Source organism: Ambystoma mexicanum, chromosome 2p (assembly GCF_040938575.1).
Source record: "Ambystoma mexicanum isolate Mex_15411 chromosome 2p, UKY_AmexF1_1, whole genome shotgun sequence".
Lineage (NCBI taxonomy): Eukaryota > Metazoa > Chordata > Amphibia > Caudata > Ambystomatidae > Ambystoma > Ambystoma mexicanum.
The window spans coordinates 550,397,373-550,414,170 of NC_090923.1; the positions used below are offsets into that span (position 1 = coordinate 550,397,373).

Consider the following 16,798-nt stretch of genomic DNA (forward strand, 5'->3'; position numbering starts at 1 on the left):
TGTTTGCTTTTTCGCTTGTCTCCTGTTTTATATCTCCTTTTCTAGGTCGGGTCTCCCCGACTGCTTCTAGGCTCCAGCCCACTGGCTGTTGTTATTTCTACACTTTCTTTTGAGGGACTTCAACCCTTGGAAATGTCACTGATGGGCTTTGTCCGATTCCATTTGGGTCCCAGACCCTGCTGCACACTGGCAGAGCTTCCCCGCTCTAATGTGGGTCCCAGAACTTGTTGCTCTGCTTCTGCGAGATTTTGTTCCCTCCTTTATTTACTGGTATACTCTCCTGTCAGGTCTTGTCCCACCTAAATGTCTTCCTAATATTGGTATTATCTTCAGTACCTTTTCTGTTATCCCTCTGGAATCTTTGGGGCTGCTTTACAACGTTCTTGTCATTTGTGAAATCCTGATTTCATCGCCCTGTGCTTTCTGGGATGTATTTACATTGTTTACAAAGTTTGTTTAAAATATAATGCCACTTCTCCAGCATTGGATCTTTCATAGATGTGCATGCTGTGAATATTCCCCGTTATCAGGCTGGGAATCCTCAGTAAAATAGAGCAGTTTAAATTAAACTGAAACTTCGGTCACTTTAGTGCTCTATCATCGTCGTTTTGGATCATACTACCCACAGCCAATAGAGAATACTCCCTAAGCTCCTCCCCCGTCAGCCACATTCAGATTTCTTACCGCACGTTATTGTTGGGAGTCCTCAAAAATCTTCTTCAACAATTGTCTTTGAATTATAAAACATAATTTTGGTATTTCAACGAGAAAGTGGTTTTTTCTTCAATGTCGTTTGACAACCGGCAACAGGGTACCAACGAGACCTCCGTCAAATGTTCCTGCTGCCGGTTAACATCGAAGACGAGTCAACTATGCAGTTGGGCCTACCTCATGGCGGAATCCATGAGAAAAAGTGCCTGTTCAGGGGTGTGCCCGGTGTGGGCTGAAGAACATTTATGTGGAGGATCACCACAAGGAATGCCTCTATTGCCCTTCTCCCGCAACATGTCATCAAGGACTGCGACATTTGTTGGTCTTTCTTGTCGAAGACGCTGAAGGAACGTCACTGCTGTCCTGTTGCTTGGCTGGAAGACGCTGGCGAGGCCTCTGACTCGGCTTCAGTACGAAGTCATGCCTTGTTAAGGCAGGTCAGGACGGCCCAGCGAATCACCTCAACTGAGAGGTACAGATTGCACGACGACCAGCCCATAAGCGAGAAAAGGCAGAAGGAAACCTCAGGCGATGGCTCCAGGTCGTCTCACAAGGACTGGCCTTCCACAAAGGTCGGTACCCAAGGAGAGGCAGGGCGGGAAAAGGACTTACGCCCTTTCCATCGACCCAAGGAAGCATCTACCTCGAAGGTCCAGCTCCAGGTCTGGTGAGCATTCCTCTCTGACCTTATCACAGTCAGCTACAAAGCTGCCTTCGTCGCACACCAGGTCATCCACACCAAAGTCATCGTCCGCAGCTGCCTCATCAGCAAAGCCGGCAAAATCTACTGACTTGTCATCGTCGTCGACAAAAACATTCTCAGTGACAAAATCATCTACTTCGTCGTCTACGAAACTGTCGACACCAGCACTGTCATCGAACAAGATGACAAAATCGTCATGAACTTCAACTTCGATGACTACAACGATAACACCATCATCAACCTCAACCTCGACGACTACAACCACGAGTGCTTCGTCAACCATACCATCGTCGACAGCAGCGTTGACGAGTCAAATTTCTGTTCTGTTGGCTCTGATACCAGCACAGCAGAAGCACGGCCAGAATGTCCAAGAACTGTATTTCCAAACCTGGGGGTGACTCTATTACCGTCAGAAGAGGAGGAAGCTGTTGTGTCACAGCAATCATCTTCGCCTAGAGCATTGCCACTGAGTCCACCTCGGGGGGGGGGGAGCAAGCCTCATTAGAGCGCCATCTTTGAACTCCTTGCCGTCAGCAGGGGTGGTACAGTCTGTACAACCTTTTCCCCAATGGGATCCTATGCTGTCAACAGCAGTCCAGCATCAGCAACCATGCCCTCAAAGGAACGTATCATTGGACCTTTTGTCAACACTGACAACATTGGTGGTAACCTTGCATGCACTGCCTTTGAGACCACCAGTTGCCAACATAACAGGCAAATGCCAGCTGAGGCCCCAGGACCCTCCAGAGAGGGATACAGGATTCCTCACCTCTCCCTCACCCCCCCAAGTCACGAAGACAGCAGTCAGTACCGGAGTTGCTAATACATGAGGCAGCGGAGACAGAGCCTGAAGAAGTCACGTCCCCCACTCATTCCGATACAAATGGGATTGACGACTTCATCACTGCAGATGGTGAGCCAGATGAGGTGCCCCTCAAGGATTCTCACCTGGATGAAGTGAGAGCTTTCCATGCGCTTTAGGGGTTCCACGATGTTCGGCTTAGCACCAGAGGAGCAAAAGAAGGAGAGTGTTTAATATCAACGCAGAGAACAGTGCAGGAAGTTCATCATGGCAATACATCTACTGGAGGACATCTGGGAGGACGGCCTGGTTGCCATGGCACGCCCTGCAACTGCAGCTCCAAAGAAGGATCGTTTTGACAGAAAGTACAGGGCTCCAGTGAGTGCTGCTGCCTATCTCCGCACACAGCCTATCCCAGACTCTGTTGTTTCTGCAGTGGCCAGGAAGAGATCGGCCAACCGACCTTCATCCTGCTCAGTGCCCTCAGGCAAGGAGGGGAAATGCCTTGACTCATTCGGCAAGAGAATCATCACGACAGCTGCCACGATTATCAGGGCAGTGAACGCTATGGTCATACTTGCCCACTATGATCGCGTGTTATGGTACAAGTTCGGCCCCCTATTGGAATTCTTGCCTGAGGCCAAGAAGCAACAGGCCCTGGACATTCTCCATGAGGGTGAGCTTGCATCTGACCATGCCATTGCTGTTTACGTCGACATCACAGACACAGGCTATCGCCAGATGGGTAATGGAGTGATCCTACACCGACAAGGTTGGCTTAAAGCCGCGGACTTTCAACCGAATGTCCAATCCGGGTTACAGACAAGCCTTTCGATGGCACAGCCTTGGTTGGGAAAAAGGTGGATGAGGCCCTACAGGCCATAAAGACTGACACCTAAACCAACCGCTCACTGGGCACATTACAACACAAGCGCCAGTCCTTTAATTCAGGAAAAGGGTGTTATAATAGAGCTATACGGGATAACCGCAATATCTACCAGTCGTCCTCATCCTACAATGAGCCCTTATTCATCAGGGGATCAGTACAGGAAGTGGACCTAGTCCTACAAGGGTTCCCTATGACCCTGAGGCTCTTCCCAGCCTAGGGGCCAGACTGGCAAGCAAGCATGACCGGCCGAGAGTCGTGGTCCCCCACTTCAGCACCCCTGTGGGGGGTGGTTTTATCAAACTTCATTGACGAATGGACTCGAGTAACATCCGATGAATGGGTGCTATCCCTCCTCCATCAGGGGCATTCATTGGAGTTCGTAAAAGTACCCTACAGACATTATTCTGGTACGAAGACCAGAAAGATTGCAGCTCCTCCTGATCCAAGAAGTGCAGTCTCTGCTAGGGAAGGGCGCTGTAGAAAAGGTCCACACGAACGAGATACAGAACAGTGTGTATTCCCGCTACTTCCTGGTAAGGGAAAAATGGTGTGCTGAACAAACCAGGTGGTAGTAGGCCCATTCTAGACCTAAGGGCTCTCAAAAAGTTTCTGAAACCTCAAACCTTTTGCATGGCAACACTGCAACAAGTACTCTCCCAGCTGCAGCAGGGGGGTTTCCTAGCATCCCTCGATCTCGAAGATACTTCCACATTCCTATTCGCCCTTCACACCAGCGCTACCTTTGTTTCGTGGTGGCAGGAGAGCACTATCAGCTCAAGGCTCTTCCTTTTGGCCACAGATCGGCCCCTCGGGTGCTCACCAATTGCCTTGCAGCAGTGGTGGCTCACCTGCGACAGAGAGGAGTCCATGTCTACCCATACTTAGACGATTGGTTAATAAGAGCCCCCTCCTGCTCTCTTGCGGAGTCTAACACTGCCGTCACTATCCAATGTCTTCAACCACTTGGATTCTCCATCAACTTCCTGAAGTCGCAGCTGGCCCCATCTCGGCAGGCACTGTACCTCGGAGGACTGCTAGACACCAGCACTTGCAGAGCCAGGCCTTCGGATGAGAGAGTGACGGCCCTTCTGCAGAAGGTGCATTGCCTCAGCAAAACCCGGACGACCACAGTCTACAGCTACAAGTCTTTGCTAAGGATGTTGTCTTCATGCATCCCACTGGTCGCCAACTGCAGACTACACATGAGACCAGTGCAGGAGTACTTGGATGTCAGATGGGTACAAGCTTCAGGCTCCTGGGAGGACCGCATTATGCTGACTCCAGCCTTCAGGAAGGGCCTGCTGCAAGGTGCCCCCTTCAGGCTCCCAGACCATCAGATCACTGTCACTACAGACGCTTTCCTGGAGGGCTGGGGAGCCCACTGCCAGGACCAGCACACCAGGTCTTTGGGGTCAGAGATGGAGAAGACCCAGCACATCAATCTGCTGGAGCTACGGGCGATATTCTGGGCACTGAAGTCTTTCCCCCCCCTTCTCAGAGGGAAAGTGGTTCAGATTTACACAGACAACACAACATCCATGTTTTACATCTGCAAGCAAGGGGGGGGGGCAGGTCCCCACTGCTTGCCAGGGAGGCCCAAGCGCTCTGGCATTGGGCACTGCAACAGAACATGTTCTTGATTCCCCTCCATCTATCAGGGATCCACAACACTCTGGCAGAATCCCTCAGCAGGGAGGCAGAATCCCTCAGCAGGGAGTTGTGCTCTTGTCATGAATGGGAGTTGCACGAAGAAAAGCTACGCCTGTTGTTTCATGAGTGGGGCACCCCAGAGATCAACCTGTTTGCCACATGTGACAACAGCCGCTGCAAGACCTTTGCCAGCCGGTTTCCTCACCCGGACAGTTTGGGGGAAACGCCTTTGTGTTCCCATGGGAGGGGAACATTCTGTATGCTTTTCCCCCAATTCCTCTGGTCCCGCGAGTCCTACACACGTTCAAACAGTTTTGGTGCATACTGATATTAATGGCCACTGTGTGGCCGAGGCAGTATTGGTACTCGGAGCTCCTGGCTCTCTCGGCGACAGCTTAAATCAGGCTGCCCCGCACCAGTCGCTCCTGTCCTGGAACCAGGGAACGATTCTGCACCACTACCCGGCCTCTCTCAATCTGACAGCCTGGCTCCTGTATTCCTAGAATTTGGGACCCTTTCCCTCCCACAGGCTTGCCAGGAGGTGTTGGCTAAAGCAAGGGCCCGCCACTCTAAAATGCTACAAGAGCAAGTGGAAGCATTTCCAGTTGTGGTGCAGAAGACATCACCTGCACCCCCCGACCATCAACCCAGAGGAACTGCTGCCGTACCTCTTGTCGCTGGCGGAGTCGGGTTTGATGCACTCCTCCATTAAAGTGCACCTGGCCGCAATCTCCAGATACTGCAGGTCCTCGGGAAAGCCTTCCCTCTGCTCTCATCGGCTAGTGAAAGAATTCCTATGAGGACTGTTTTGTTCATTCCATCCAGTCCACTGGCCCGCATCAGCCTGGGAACTCAACATACTGCTCACAAGGCTTATGAGACACCCTTTAGAGCCCATGCACCAGGCATCCATCAAACACATGTCGTGGAAGATAGAGTTTTTGGTGTCAATTACTTCGACAAGACTGGTGGGAGAGATACAGGCATTATCTTCAAAACCGCCTTATTTGACGTTCCACAAGGACAAGGCTGTATTGCGAACTAATCCAAAGTTCATACCCAAGGTACCTTCATCCATCCATCTTAACCAGCAGGTGGTGTTGCCAGTGTGCTTTGGCTCTCCTGCATCTCCGGCAGAGCGCCCCCTGCACACACTGGATGCGGCCCACACACAAAGTCATTTCATTTAACAAATCAACTGTTTATCGCATTGGGACCTACAGGGCCCGGCAAGGCTCTCTCCAAATCTTCAATTGCGAGATGGATTGCGGCCTGCATCTCATTCTGCCACCAGCAGGCGGGCAGACTGCTCCCAGGCAAACCCTGGGTGCATTCCACTAGGTAAGTGGCCACGACCACTGCATTTCTCTCCAGGATCCCGCTGCCAGACATCTGCCATGCAGCCACCTGGAGTTTGGTGCACACATTCACCAGATTCAACTGCGTTGACAGGGAGTCTCGAGTCGGCCAGGCAGTTCTACGAAACCTGTTTACATAAGATTGGTAAGTCTCCTGTGATAAGTGATACGTGAAGCTCCTCCACCCTTGTGTATTGGTTATTTTGTACTGCTTTGTAATCTATTCACAGCATGTTAATCTAGGAAAGATCCAATTCTGCAGAAGTAACAAGTTACTTACCTGTAACTTCTGTTCTCAAGCATTGGTATCTTTCATAGATTCACAGAGTAAATGTAGATCTTGAAACTCTGATAACCAACCCTCTCAAGGTAAAACGGGACTTGGAGCGGTTAGACTGGATCAAAACTATCTCTTTGGTGAGAAACTCTAAGCTGCGCAATGCGTTCTTGACGGCAGAAAAAAACATAGGCCATTTGTCAGGTTATTTAGTAAAATATCTCGATCCCAGAATAAGATCTAATTTTTTACGGGTGAGATTGAACTTGTTCCCCACTGGGGAGGTCTTGGCAATAAGAAAGCAGGAAGATCTTGCGGTCAAACTATGGAAAGTATGCTCTGATCCAAGACTCCAATCACTTCGTCATATCCTAATGGAGTGTGAAGGAACTTGGCCTTTGAGGCTAGCGAAATTAAGAAGATTCACATATAAGGAGGTGGGTCTTGTCTCGGAGCATCTTTGGGAAAGAATGATTGCAGGCCAAGAAATCCAGCTCACGGCAACAGTGGTTGAAATATTGGGAAATTTGAACCTGTTAAACTTACTATGTTGTGAAATGACTTGGTTAAGGGCTGTGGGGTTGGGCGGTAGCTTGACCAATATTAAAGAATATCAGATCATGAGAATACCTTTGTGGAATGTTGGGAAAATGGGAATGTCAAATGTATCCTTCATTGTTCGAAAATTAATTTACATATCAAAGGAGAAGGAAGTAATTAGACCACGTTGAGTTTAAGAAATGGGGAGACGAACTTACCCTATTGAAATCAAGGTGTGTAAATAGGTTTTATCTCTTTTTTAATTATCTTTATTTTGTTTATTTTCCCCATTTGTTAGGAATGTTGAATGTTATTAGTTGCTAAATCATTTGTAAAGGTTCTAATGAAATGGACATTTATTTTTTTATTCCTTTTCTTTTTGTGAACCAAATACAATGAAAACATTTTTTTTTTAAAATGATTCACATGCGACCCTCCCTCCGTACCCTCATGGCTCGTAATTTGGCTCTTACTGCCACTCACGTGCACTTGCCAAATCTGAAGATGGCCGACAGGACGAGCTAAGGGAGTATTCCCTATTGGCTGTGGGCAGTATTACCCAAAATGACAACGATAGAGCACTAAAGTGACTGACGTTTCAGTTTAACTTAAACTGCTCTATTTTACTGAGGATTCCCAGCCTGACTGGGAATATTCACAGCATGTGAATCTTTGAAAGATACCAATGCTGGATAACAGGAGTTACTGGTAATTAACTTGTTCCTTACATTCCCTTGTGCTCTTCAGGATGTGTTGGCAGGGTTTACAAAGCTTGTATCAAATATAATGCCACTTACATTCCCTTGTGCTCTCCGGGATGCGTTGGCGGGGTTCACAAAGTGTGTATCAAATATAATGCCAATTGTATCCCTTTGTATTCTTCAGGTAGGTTTTCAGCTTCTCAAACTCCCTCAATGCCCTTGCCATGAGTCCAACCCTTTCCCTACCTTTGGGAATCCTCAGGATGGTCTCCGGTCTCTTCAAGTGGCAGAGCAGAGGTTCTATGATACTGCCGCACTTTGCATTCTCCTTCTCCTCGCGGTTCCACAGCTCTGGATTCTCCCTCACGTCTCCGGCTGCCCACGCCTTCCTTCTTGCTCTGCTTCTGCCGCTCTGGCTATTTTCCTTTCTGCCGCCGGCCAGCTCAACCTTGCCTGGACCTCTCTGGTCACTGCAACTCTCTGTGTCCTGGCTCTCAACCTTTGGGTGCCCTGCCAAGGGATGAGTATCTTGCTTCGTGTTTCTCCAAGGCTGGTTCAGTGGATCATTGAATCCTTCTTCTCTTTTTACCATTCGGGCGGCCTCTTGACAGCTGTACCATATGTTGGTTCCACGGTGGGCGTGTACCTCCTTGTTCAATCCTCCATTCATTTACATCAAGCTTGGATAAGTCACCCTCTTCCTCGTCCCAGTCTTATCAGGGATACCCTCAAGTTTACTATAACATATAGTAGTATGCTATGGTATGACTCTATTCCTTTGCATCTGCTTCAATCATTGCTCTTAGATTCCATTGCACTGTTTACTGTGGCGCTGCTCCACTCTTTTGAGAGTGGGGTTATTCCGGCTCCTTTGAAACATGCGATTTTTGCTCCTTTACTGAAGAAGCCTTCACTGGATCCTCTGTCCCATGCCAACTATCTCCCAGTCTCTTTTCTCCCGGCTATGATGTTGATGGAAGCCATTGTCACTCCTCAGCTTTCTAGTTTTTTGGAGAACAATGAGAGTTTGCATCCTTTCCAGTCTGGTTTCAGGCCACTTAGGGGGACTGAATCAGGCATGGTCATAAGATCCTGGATGATATTGCCTTGGCCCAGGACTGTGGGGAGGTTGGAGGTTTGATTCTCCTTGACCTATCTGCAGCGTTTCGATACCATTGACCACAATATTCTCCTTCAACGTCTGGAGCATGCTGGACTGTCAGGTCCAGTCTTGGCCTGGTTCTCCTCGTTTTTGCGGGATCGTATGCAGACTGTGTCCCTCTCAGGTTTCCTCCTGCCGTCTATTCTATGCAAATCGTATGCAGGGTGACACAGGGCTCCTCACTGTCCCCTCTGCTTTTTAATTTATACTTGCGTCCATTGGCCAATTTAATTGAGTAGTTTGGCATACGCTTTTATGCATACGCTGATGACGCTCAAATAATTTTTACATTGAATGCTCTGGCATCAGACCCACCCTCTAAGCTTAAGTCCTGTTTAGCAGAGATCGACCGTTGGATGTCTCAAAATTGGTTGAAACTCAACAGTGATAAAACAGAGATTATGATAGCCGCCCCCCCTCCCCTTCTTGGGGTCTTGTTCCTTTTCCAGCTTTTGGTTAAGTGTCTAGGGGTTAAACTGCTGCCCTCGGGCTCTAGATAGGGGCAGATTGCGGCAGTTTGTAGGTCAGGTTTTCATAAAATGAGACTCCTCATAAAAGTGCTCTCCTTTGTGCCTTAGCAGCTCTGGGCTATGGTAGTTACAGTTTCCTTCATGGGCACCTTAGACTACTGCACCAGTATTTATTTGGGCCAACCTGAATTTTTGGTCCACCGTCTTCAAATCCTCCAAAATGCTGCTGCGCACCTGGAGCGCAATGCTCCTTTCCGGTCCTCTGCCTCACTATTGCCAGCCAAACTTCATTGGCTTCCTGTGAAGGGTCAGATTAAGTTTAAGGCACTGTGTATCACTCATCGTGCTTTTTTTCCATACAGGACCATCTTTTTTTTTCTTTAATCTAAATTGCCCCTTTATCGTCCTGTGAGCTCTTTATGATAATCTTTTGCTCATTTGCTTGAAGTCCCTCGTTCCCCTAAGGCCCGAGCAGGTGGTCATTCTTTCTCGGTCCTTGCTCCAGTATTATGGAACTCTTACAGTTTCTCCATGAGAGATTCCAGGTCATCTCCGTTTTCGTAGAGCACTCAAGACCTTTTTGTTCTGAGACTCGCAGTGGTTGTCTCCCTTTTCTGCTCCTTTTCTTACCTGTTTGGCTAGCACCCAGACGCCTTTTGGCCGTGGTTCTCGCCTTAATAAATCATATTACCTTACATGGGGAATGAGGTGAGTGGGGACACCAAATGGGTAAATGGATACTGCTTTCTCCCAGGGCCATCATCACCTGTTCCATGAAGGATTTCCCTCCCCATGAGATCCACCTGCTGAGTACCACCCTCGGGGGGAATATCGGATATTGGCCTCACCTCCGTGACCCCATGGGAAGGTGCTCCCCCCATGGGAGCAGTGACAATACCCTCGGATTTGTTACGGTACATACAAAAAAATACTAAGAATATGCGGCCCATATAAGGAAAAGAGAGCAGTTATCGCGTTATATGAATCTATTCTCATGCCGCAATGCATGATCAGATTACTTTGAGGTTCAAACTGAACCAATGACCTACTTTAGACTGCAAGGGCCCTAGAATAGATTTAGAACAACCAGAACATTACTGCAGATTGTGCCTGAAAACAGATGACCTGGAAACATTAAAATACTTAGTATTATATTACCATGCGAGTGCCAATGTAAGGCACTTGCACTTTAATGCCGATATACATGCTGATTTTTTGCATGTGGATTTGTCGTTGTGGTCCTGATTGCTGGGAGGCACAAGCATTTCATCGCTTTTAGCTGTTTATAGTTGTTTAACTAAGCTTTTTGAAATGCTACATGAACAGCTTTGAATGATTATCATTGTATAAATCTCACTTGCAATATATTATTATTAGGGACGTATTACTTTTAATGTCAGTGTTTTTAAGTACAGCTATATTTGTTTTCTTTTGGGAAATCTTGCTTGCTACAATGAATTATTATATTATCTTTGAAGATGTTTATGGATATGTCCGTGTTTTACTAAACTGATGTTTTGTTTGTTGCTATGAATGAAATAGTGTAAAGGTTAACATTTGTAAACCATAACACAAATAAAATATATATACATATACACGTTAGGCTGTCATACTTTTCCTCTACTGAGAAGGCCTTCCCCTCAGCCTTTACCCTTTTTGTGGGCTGCACCTCCTTGGGTTTGCATTACGGATCATTTTAAAGTAACAGTATCTGGATTAGGAAAGGGGTTCATCGCAATCTTCACTTAATTATCCGGATCTGAGGCTCTCGCAGCTATCACTGACAGTTCTAGAATCTCATCTTCTGGCATTGTGGATCCAATTGGATAACGTTAGTTTCTCTGCATGCATAGATGACAACCTGTACTGATGGCAACGTACCCCTGTCTAAATTGCACAATATGTAATAACATTATGAAAGGGAGTACTTTTGCTCAACCAAGGACGGGCGGGAGCTCAAATTACGCATAGTGCTTATAAATCGAGTGGCTGAAGGCAGACCTGGTTTAGACTTTTTGTTACACCAATAGCAGGTTTACAACAAACACTAGCAGGCACTTCGAGTGCATAGTTCGATGGTAAGGCTTGATTAAAGTGAGATTAAAGTGCTATGCTGGTCCCTATGGCCATTCTCTCTCAGTTCCTGCCTCCTCCCACCCACAACATTGGACAGACCAATCACGTCTTCCAAAAACTGGATAATATCCAAATCTAATGTCATGTATCTCTTGACTTAAACATCAGTGTTTATAGAAAAAAGTATACTGTATAAAAAGTATAATGTGTACTTTCCAGGTTAGATCCCTAATTTCATGCCGAGCAACAAAATATCCTGGATTCCTTATGTAAAACGGCATTTGGCGAAACGCTGTTTTACATAAGGAATCCAGGATATTTTGGATAAATATCTAGGACTATACTTTTTCTATCAACACCGATGTTTAAGTCAAGAGATACAATACATTAGATTTGGATACTATCCAGTTTTTGGACAACTTGATTGGTCTGTTTGAAATAGGACCTGATATTATCTACACATTGTATCTTTATATGCTTAATATGTACAGGGATTTGGTCGGTTAATACAGATTGAACTTCCTTGAGGACGACCCAGTGGCGGTTGAAACATGTGTCGGTTGAGAAACTTGGCCATTGAGACAATGAAAACTTCTTTGAAAAATTGTATTTCTTTGACAACTGCACTCAATTTATCATTTAATACTTACAACACCACCCTTAGATAGGCAGTAGGGCAGAGCACTGATTTCCATGACCCAGCTCCTCCCTTTCCACAGTTTGACACCCACTATAGGCCTATACGGGTGGTCTGTGGGTTTTGGAGCACGCAGCCTCCCGCTTCATTAATTACTTTAGGGCCCTAGCACCTTCCACTCAAGGACCAAACCCATATGTACTGACTCTGTCAGGATGTCTTGTAAAAATAATATGTCCACTGTCCTATGTCCAAACCTATTGCCGTCCCTTACACTAAACTAAAGAGAAACTTGGCGTCTTCTTGATCCAGAAGGCGTCTTCTCTCTTTCTGGATACAGAGCTTTAAAGTTCAGTTCGTGGTGTGAAAACACGAGTGACTCTTTAAATACAGTTCCCAAGTATCAATTCCCAACCATAGTGTTAAGTCTGGTTCACTATCCTGCCAGACTTAACTCTAGATTGTTTCCTCACGAAACATATTTTCCTTGTATCATGGGGGGGAGGCGAGGGTGGAGTCTCTTCCCCTTGTTTCTCCTTCCAACTCAAAACTGTAGCGCTAAGTCTGGTGCACTATCCTGCCAAACCGGTCTATAGAACTCAGAATTCCAGAAAATTTCTCTTTCGCTTTCACATGGGTCCCAGATCCATCTGGGTTGTTTCGGGGTCTCCCTGACTTGTTTTGCAACTCCTTTCTCTTCTGTGTTAATCCCAGACCACTTTATATTCTCTCGGGCTCTCTCTGACTTGCTCTGGACCTCAGCCCCTTGACTATGTTTCTTCGCTCTTGTATGGGTCCCTGACCCTTGTGCTTTGCTTTTGTGGGCTTTGCCCAAGTTTGTATGGTTCCCAGGCCCTGGTGTGTTGCTTTCGTAGGTTCTCTACCCCAATTTCACTCAATGTCCAACTGAACAGAGTTGGTGTAATCTCAGTATACCTTTGTTTTAACCTCTCTCTTTCTCAGACTCCCAGGGGCCCAGACCCTCCTATATCGACTTTCTATTGGTATTTCTTTCGTGTCCCCAATCCATTTACTTTGGCTTTGCCTCAGTGGTTCACCTGGGTCCCAAACCACTTTGTATTTGCTTTCCAGGACACTTGGTTTACTCTACTGCCAAGTGTCTACTGATGCGGCATAGTTCTGTGCCTTTATGGTTCTCTTAGGGTCCTTGACCTATATATCATCCTCTTTAGTTCACATCAGGTCCACGACCCTTCTTAGGCTCCCCTCTTTCAGTCCCCAGTCCCTGTCATGGACCCAGGCAGCACCCATACCTTGTTTTCGGGTTCCTATTGTGTGGGGTCCTGCTCTGGCTTCTCCGCCTCTCTGGGCGAGCTTCTGATCCTTCTTGGTCTGCTCCCACCGTGGACCACTTACCTGCTTCAGTGGGTAGGGCTGCGCTGCTTCCCTCCAGGAGGCGTCCCACGTCTTCTGTGTACTTGGTTTCTCTTTGGTTTGTTGTGACCTGCTGGTTCTTGGCAGAGCCCTTAAAGACAGTGGCTTCTCTCTGCCATCACCCCGGTCTACAGCTTCTTCCTGTGTCTCTCAGTCTGCGGCATTCAAACGTTGCTCTTGTTTCCTCTGGGGCAGGTTTGACCAATGGCACAGTCCTTCTTCTAATTTATACTTTGGGAGACCAATAGGTAGTCTCCAGCAACTAGACTGCGTATGCTGGTTTCCATAGGTATTCTTCACGGCTCCAGCCTTCTTCCTCGTCACAGTACTGAACTGATGATCCTCACAAAGTTAAGTGGAACTCCTCTTCGTCTTAGTATTGTCCTGGGACTTGGTTTCATCAACTCTACACCGAAAGAGAAAGGTGTGGGGGGACCACAGGGTACTGAGTGGGGTGAAAGGAAAGAGGGACAGAACTGAGGGAGGGGAATACTGCATTATCCCAAGGGGATCATCACTGCTCCCATGGAGTGTTTCCCTCCCCATGAGTTCCACCTGCTGAGTACCGCCCCAGGGGGGCATACCGGGTAGCAGCCTTACCTCCCTGGCCTCATGGGAAGGGGCTTCCCCCATTGAAGCAGTGACAATACCTTGGGATTCGTCACAACATGTATGAAAAAGGGAGGGTCCTTAAATGGACCAACCTGTGCAAAGTAAACACTGTGACTGTCATGTTATGTAAGCAACTTCTTCCAATTGAATCGCATATTTTTCATAAGCCCAACCACACGCTGCTGTTTCACCATCTACACTCTGTACAATACTTTCTTGGAATGCCAATGTTATTGACCGTATTTTCCATTGTCTTTACATACCTGCCCATACCTGTGGTACTTTCTGTCCCATCAGGTATAGCTCACCCATGGTATTTATTTATTTTATTTGTATTTATTGCATTTATGTAATGCTCAGACCGTGGGTATCACAGCTTTCTGAACGTTGTGTATGAGTGTTAATCTCTGAGGTTGGCAGGAAGGGAGTTTTGAACCCTTCGTGAATATTTTTACTCTCTCTAATTTAGGTACAACCGACTGCTAAAAGAAATTACACAGACACTGAATGACCTTCAGAAAGCACTCAAGGGTCTGGTGGTAATGTCATCTCAGCTCGAGCTGATGTCCGGCAGCCTGTATAACAATGCTGTCCCTGAACTCTGGAAAGGAAAGGTAAGCCTTTTGTACATACATTAGTATGCCTTCCAAATGAGAATTTTACGAGGACGTTTTTGTAAAATTGATATGTTGTATTGCCTGATCCTCAGTATAACATTAAATACACAAAGAAATTGAAACAATGTGAGCACTTTATGAATATTCTTATTTTCGATTGCTATTATGTATTACCTGGTTCTCAGTATGACAATGAGATTCATTTCAGAAAATGGAAGTAATATACATAAATACATTGAAATTAGATCGGGAGTGGGATTTATCATTTCTGGTGGAGAGGGACGTAAATTACAAACATGACCCTTGGTTCTATAAGAACTGTGCATACTTTTTAGAATATTGAAGGATGGGGAGCTTCTTACATTTCTGGTGGTGAATGTCAAGGTATGTGAGGAGTTCAGATTGCCAGGTGCCCATGTGAAAGATAGCTAGATGGAGGATATCTGACGTTTTATTGAACTAAAAAATACCTGCGACTATGTGTAGGTGGTGGTTGTTAGAGGGTGTGTGTAGGTACAGTGGGCATCATTATGAGTTTGGCAGTAAATCCGCCTATTTACTGCCAAACTCATTTAACGTTACTGCCACTCGGTCTGCGAATTTACCACAGGATTACAAGTGGCAGCCTGTTGATGTTAGTCCCCATTTTTGGTGTCCATAGGACTCCACGTGGAATTTTAACGGATTTACTGCCAGCGTTATTATCCCGTGGTAAACCCGCCAAACCTCTGGAGGTAAATCTTCCTCCTTACCACCAAAGTCGTAGTTCAGCAATGAGACAATGCAGTGATAAAGTGGTGGTAACAGAATTACTGCCACTGCATTGCTAATTTTACCCACACCTTCGTAATTAGAATTATTATTATTTGAGTATTTATTGAGCCTGGAGCTAGCTTCAAGAATTAACGGAGGCCTGTTGTAATGCTGTTGTAATGAAGCCCAGTGTGTCTAAGTCTGTGTATAATGCATAATGTTTAGTGCATATGTAGTTACAAGAAAATATGAGCTTTGTTTATCAAGAGGACCCCTAATTGTGTGTAAATAAATAATGCTGATATGTGTTCATGTACCTACTATTGGACCCTGATAGCCAGTGACAGTCTTGTAGCCACTGCGGAGGAACACTCTAGAATCAGTCCAGAGTGGAGGAGAATGGGAGAATGTCAGCCAACAGGAGACGTGCTGCACTTGGCATGGTCTCTAGGAGCTGCTTTTTCCTGACCACAGATACAGCTTAGTGCTGCATTTAAAGGCAGCCACTGCCTTGGAGTAAGAGGGGCCTCAGTAGTGGGGCCATAGTAACTAAGGCTGCAGCAACTACTCCTGGAAAACAAATCAATGGGATTTATAGTGGACCAACCAGTAACAAAACTTAGTAACCAACTAGAAAAGAGGCTAAATCTGCCTACTTACTGGTTAGCTCTTCATATAGTGAGCTTCCTCCTTTACTTGGACTCAGCTAAGTAATTCTCTAAGTATGCTCATGCTGGCTATCTGTACCAACATGAGCTAGAGAACTAGGGTGACGATGGGGTTAATTGGTTGCACTCAGTCATAGGCAACCTTGTGTTATAGTTAGTGGTAAGTTCTTAGGTTGCCTTGTACTTTTTCAAGCCACTATTCCCACTCTAAAGTCACATTACATTCAGTCACTAACCTGGAGTCTAAAAACATTTGTGGTTATAGGTGTTGCAGAATATTGTGTGTTGTCCTTATAGACTTGGATTCTGCTCCCAGTACTTGGATTCCGCTCCCATGACAGAATCGACAGCAAGACCACCAGCTTTAACATTGAGTTGCTCAATGGGAGAAACTCTGGGATGTATTGGAAATGCTGGATCTAAGAATCATGAAGATACATTCGACTGGTTGACATGTTCAGTGATTGTGTCAGAGATACCTTTCAATAACTAGCAATGTAGGGTTGGCCCTTTAGTTAGGTTGGCACATGAAAAGTAATCTGAGTGGTGAGCTGGTATTTTGAGGAACAGTATCATCAAACTTCAAGAATGGTTGCTGCCGATACAAGAGAAGGGGAGAAAAAGAAACATTCTTAAATATTACTCGAGTCTAAAGTAATAACGTGCCTTTCGTTGAAGTAGCCCAAACACTTACTGAAGCCTCTACATCTGGGTTTCCCTAGGATCATATGGCCAAATGAAAGACACATAAAGATGCAGACGAGGCTAGATTGAAGA

General features: G+C 46.3%; 1 protein-coding gene across 1 annotated transcript in view; it reads left to right on the forward strand.

Moving 5' to 3' along the window:
• Positions 1 to 16,798, forward strand: part of DNAH1 (dynein axonemal heavy chain 1) — a 3,604,831-nt gene that overhangs the window by 3,519,539 nt on the left and 68,494 nt on the right. The window contains exon 76 of the mRNA XM_069644003.1: positions 14,453 to 14,597. Within this exon, the coding sequence (XP_069500104.1) occupies positions 14,453 to 14,597 (145 nt within the window). The remainder of the gene's footprint in view (positions 1 to 14,452; positions 14,598 to 16,798) is intronic.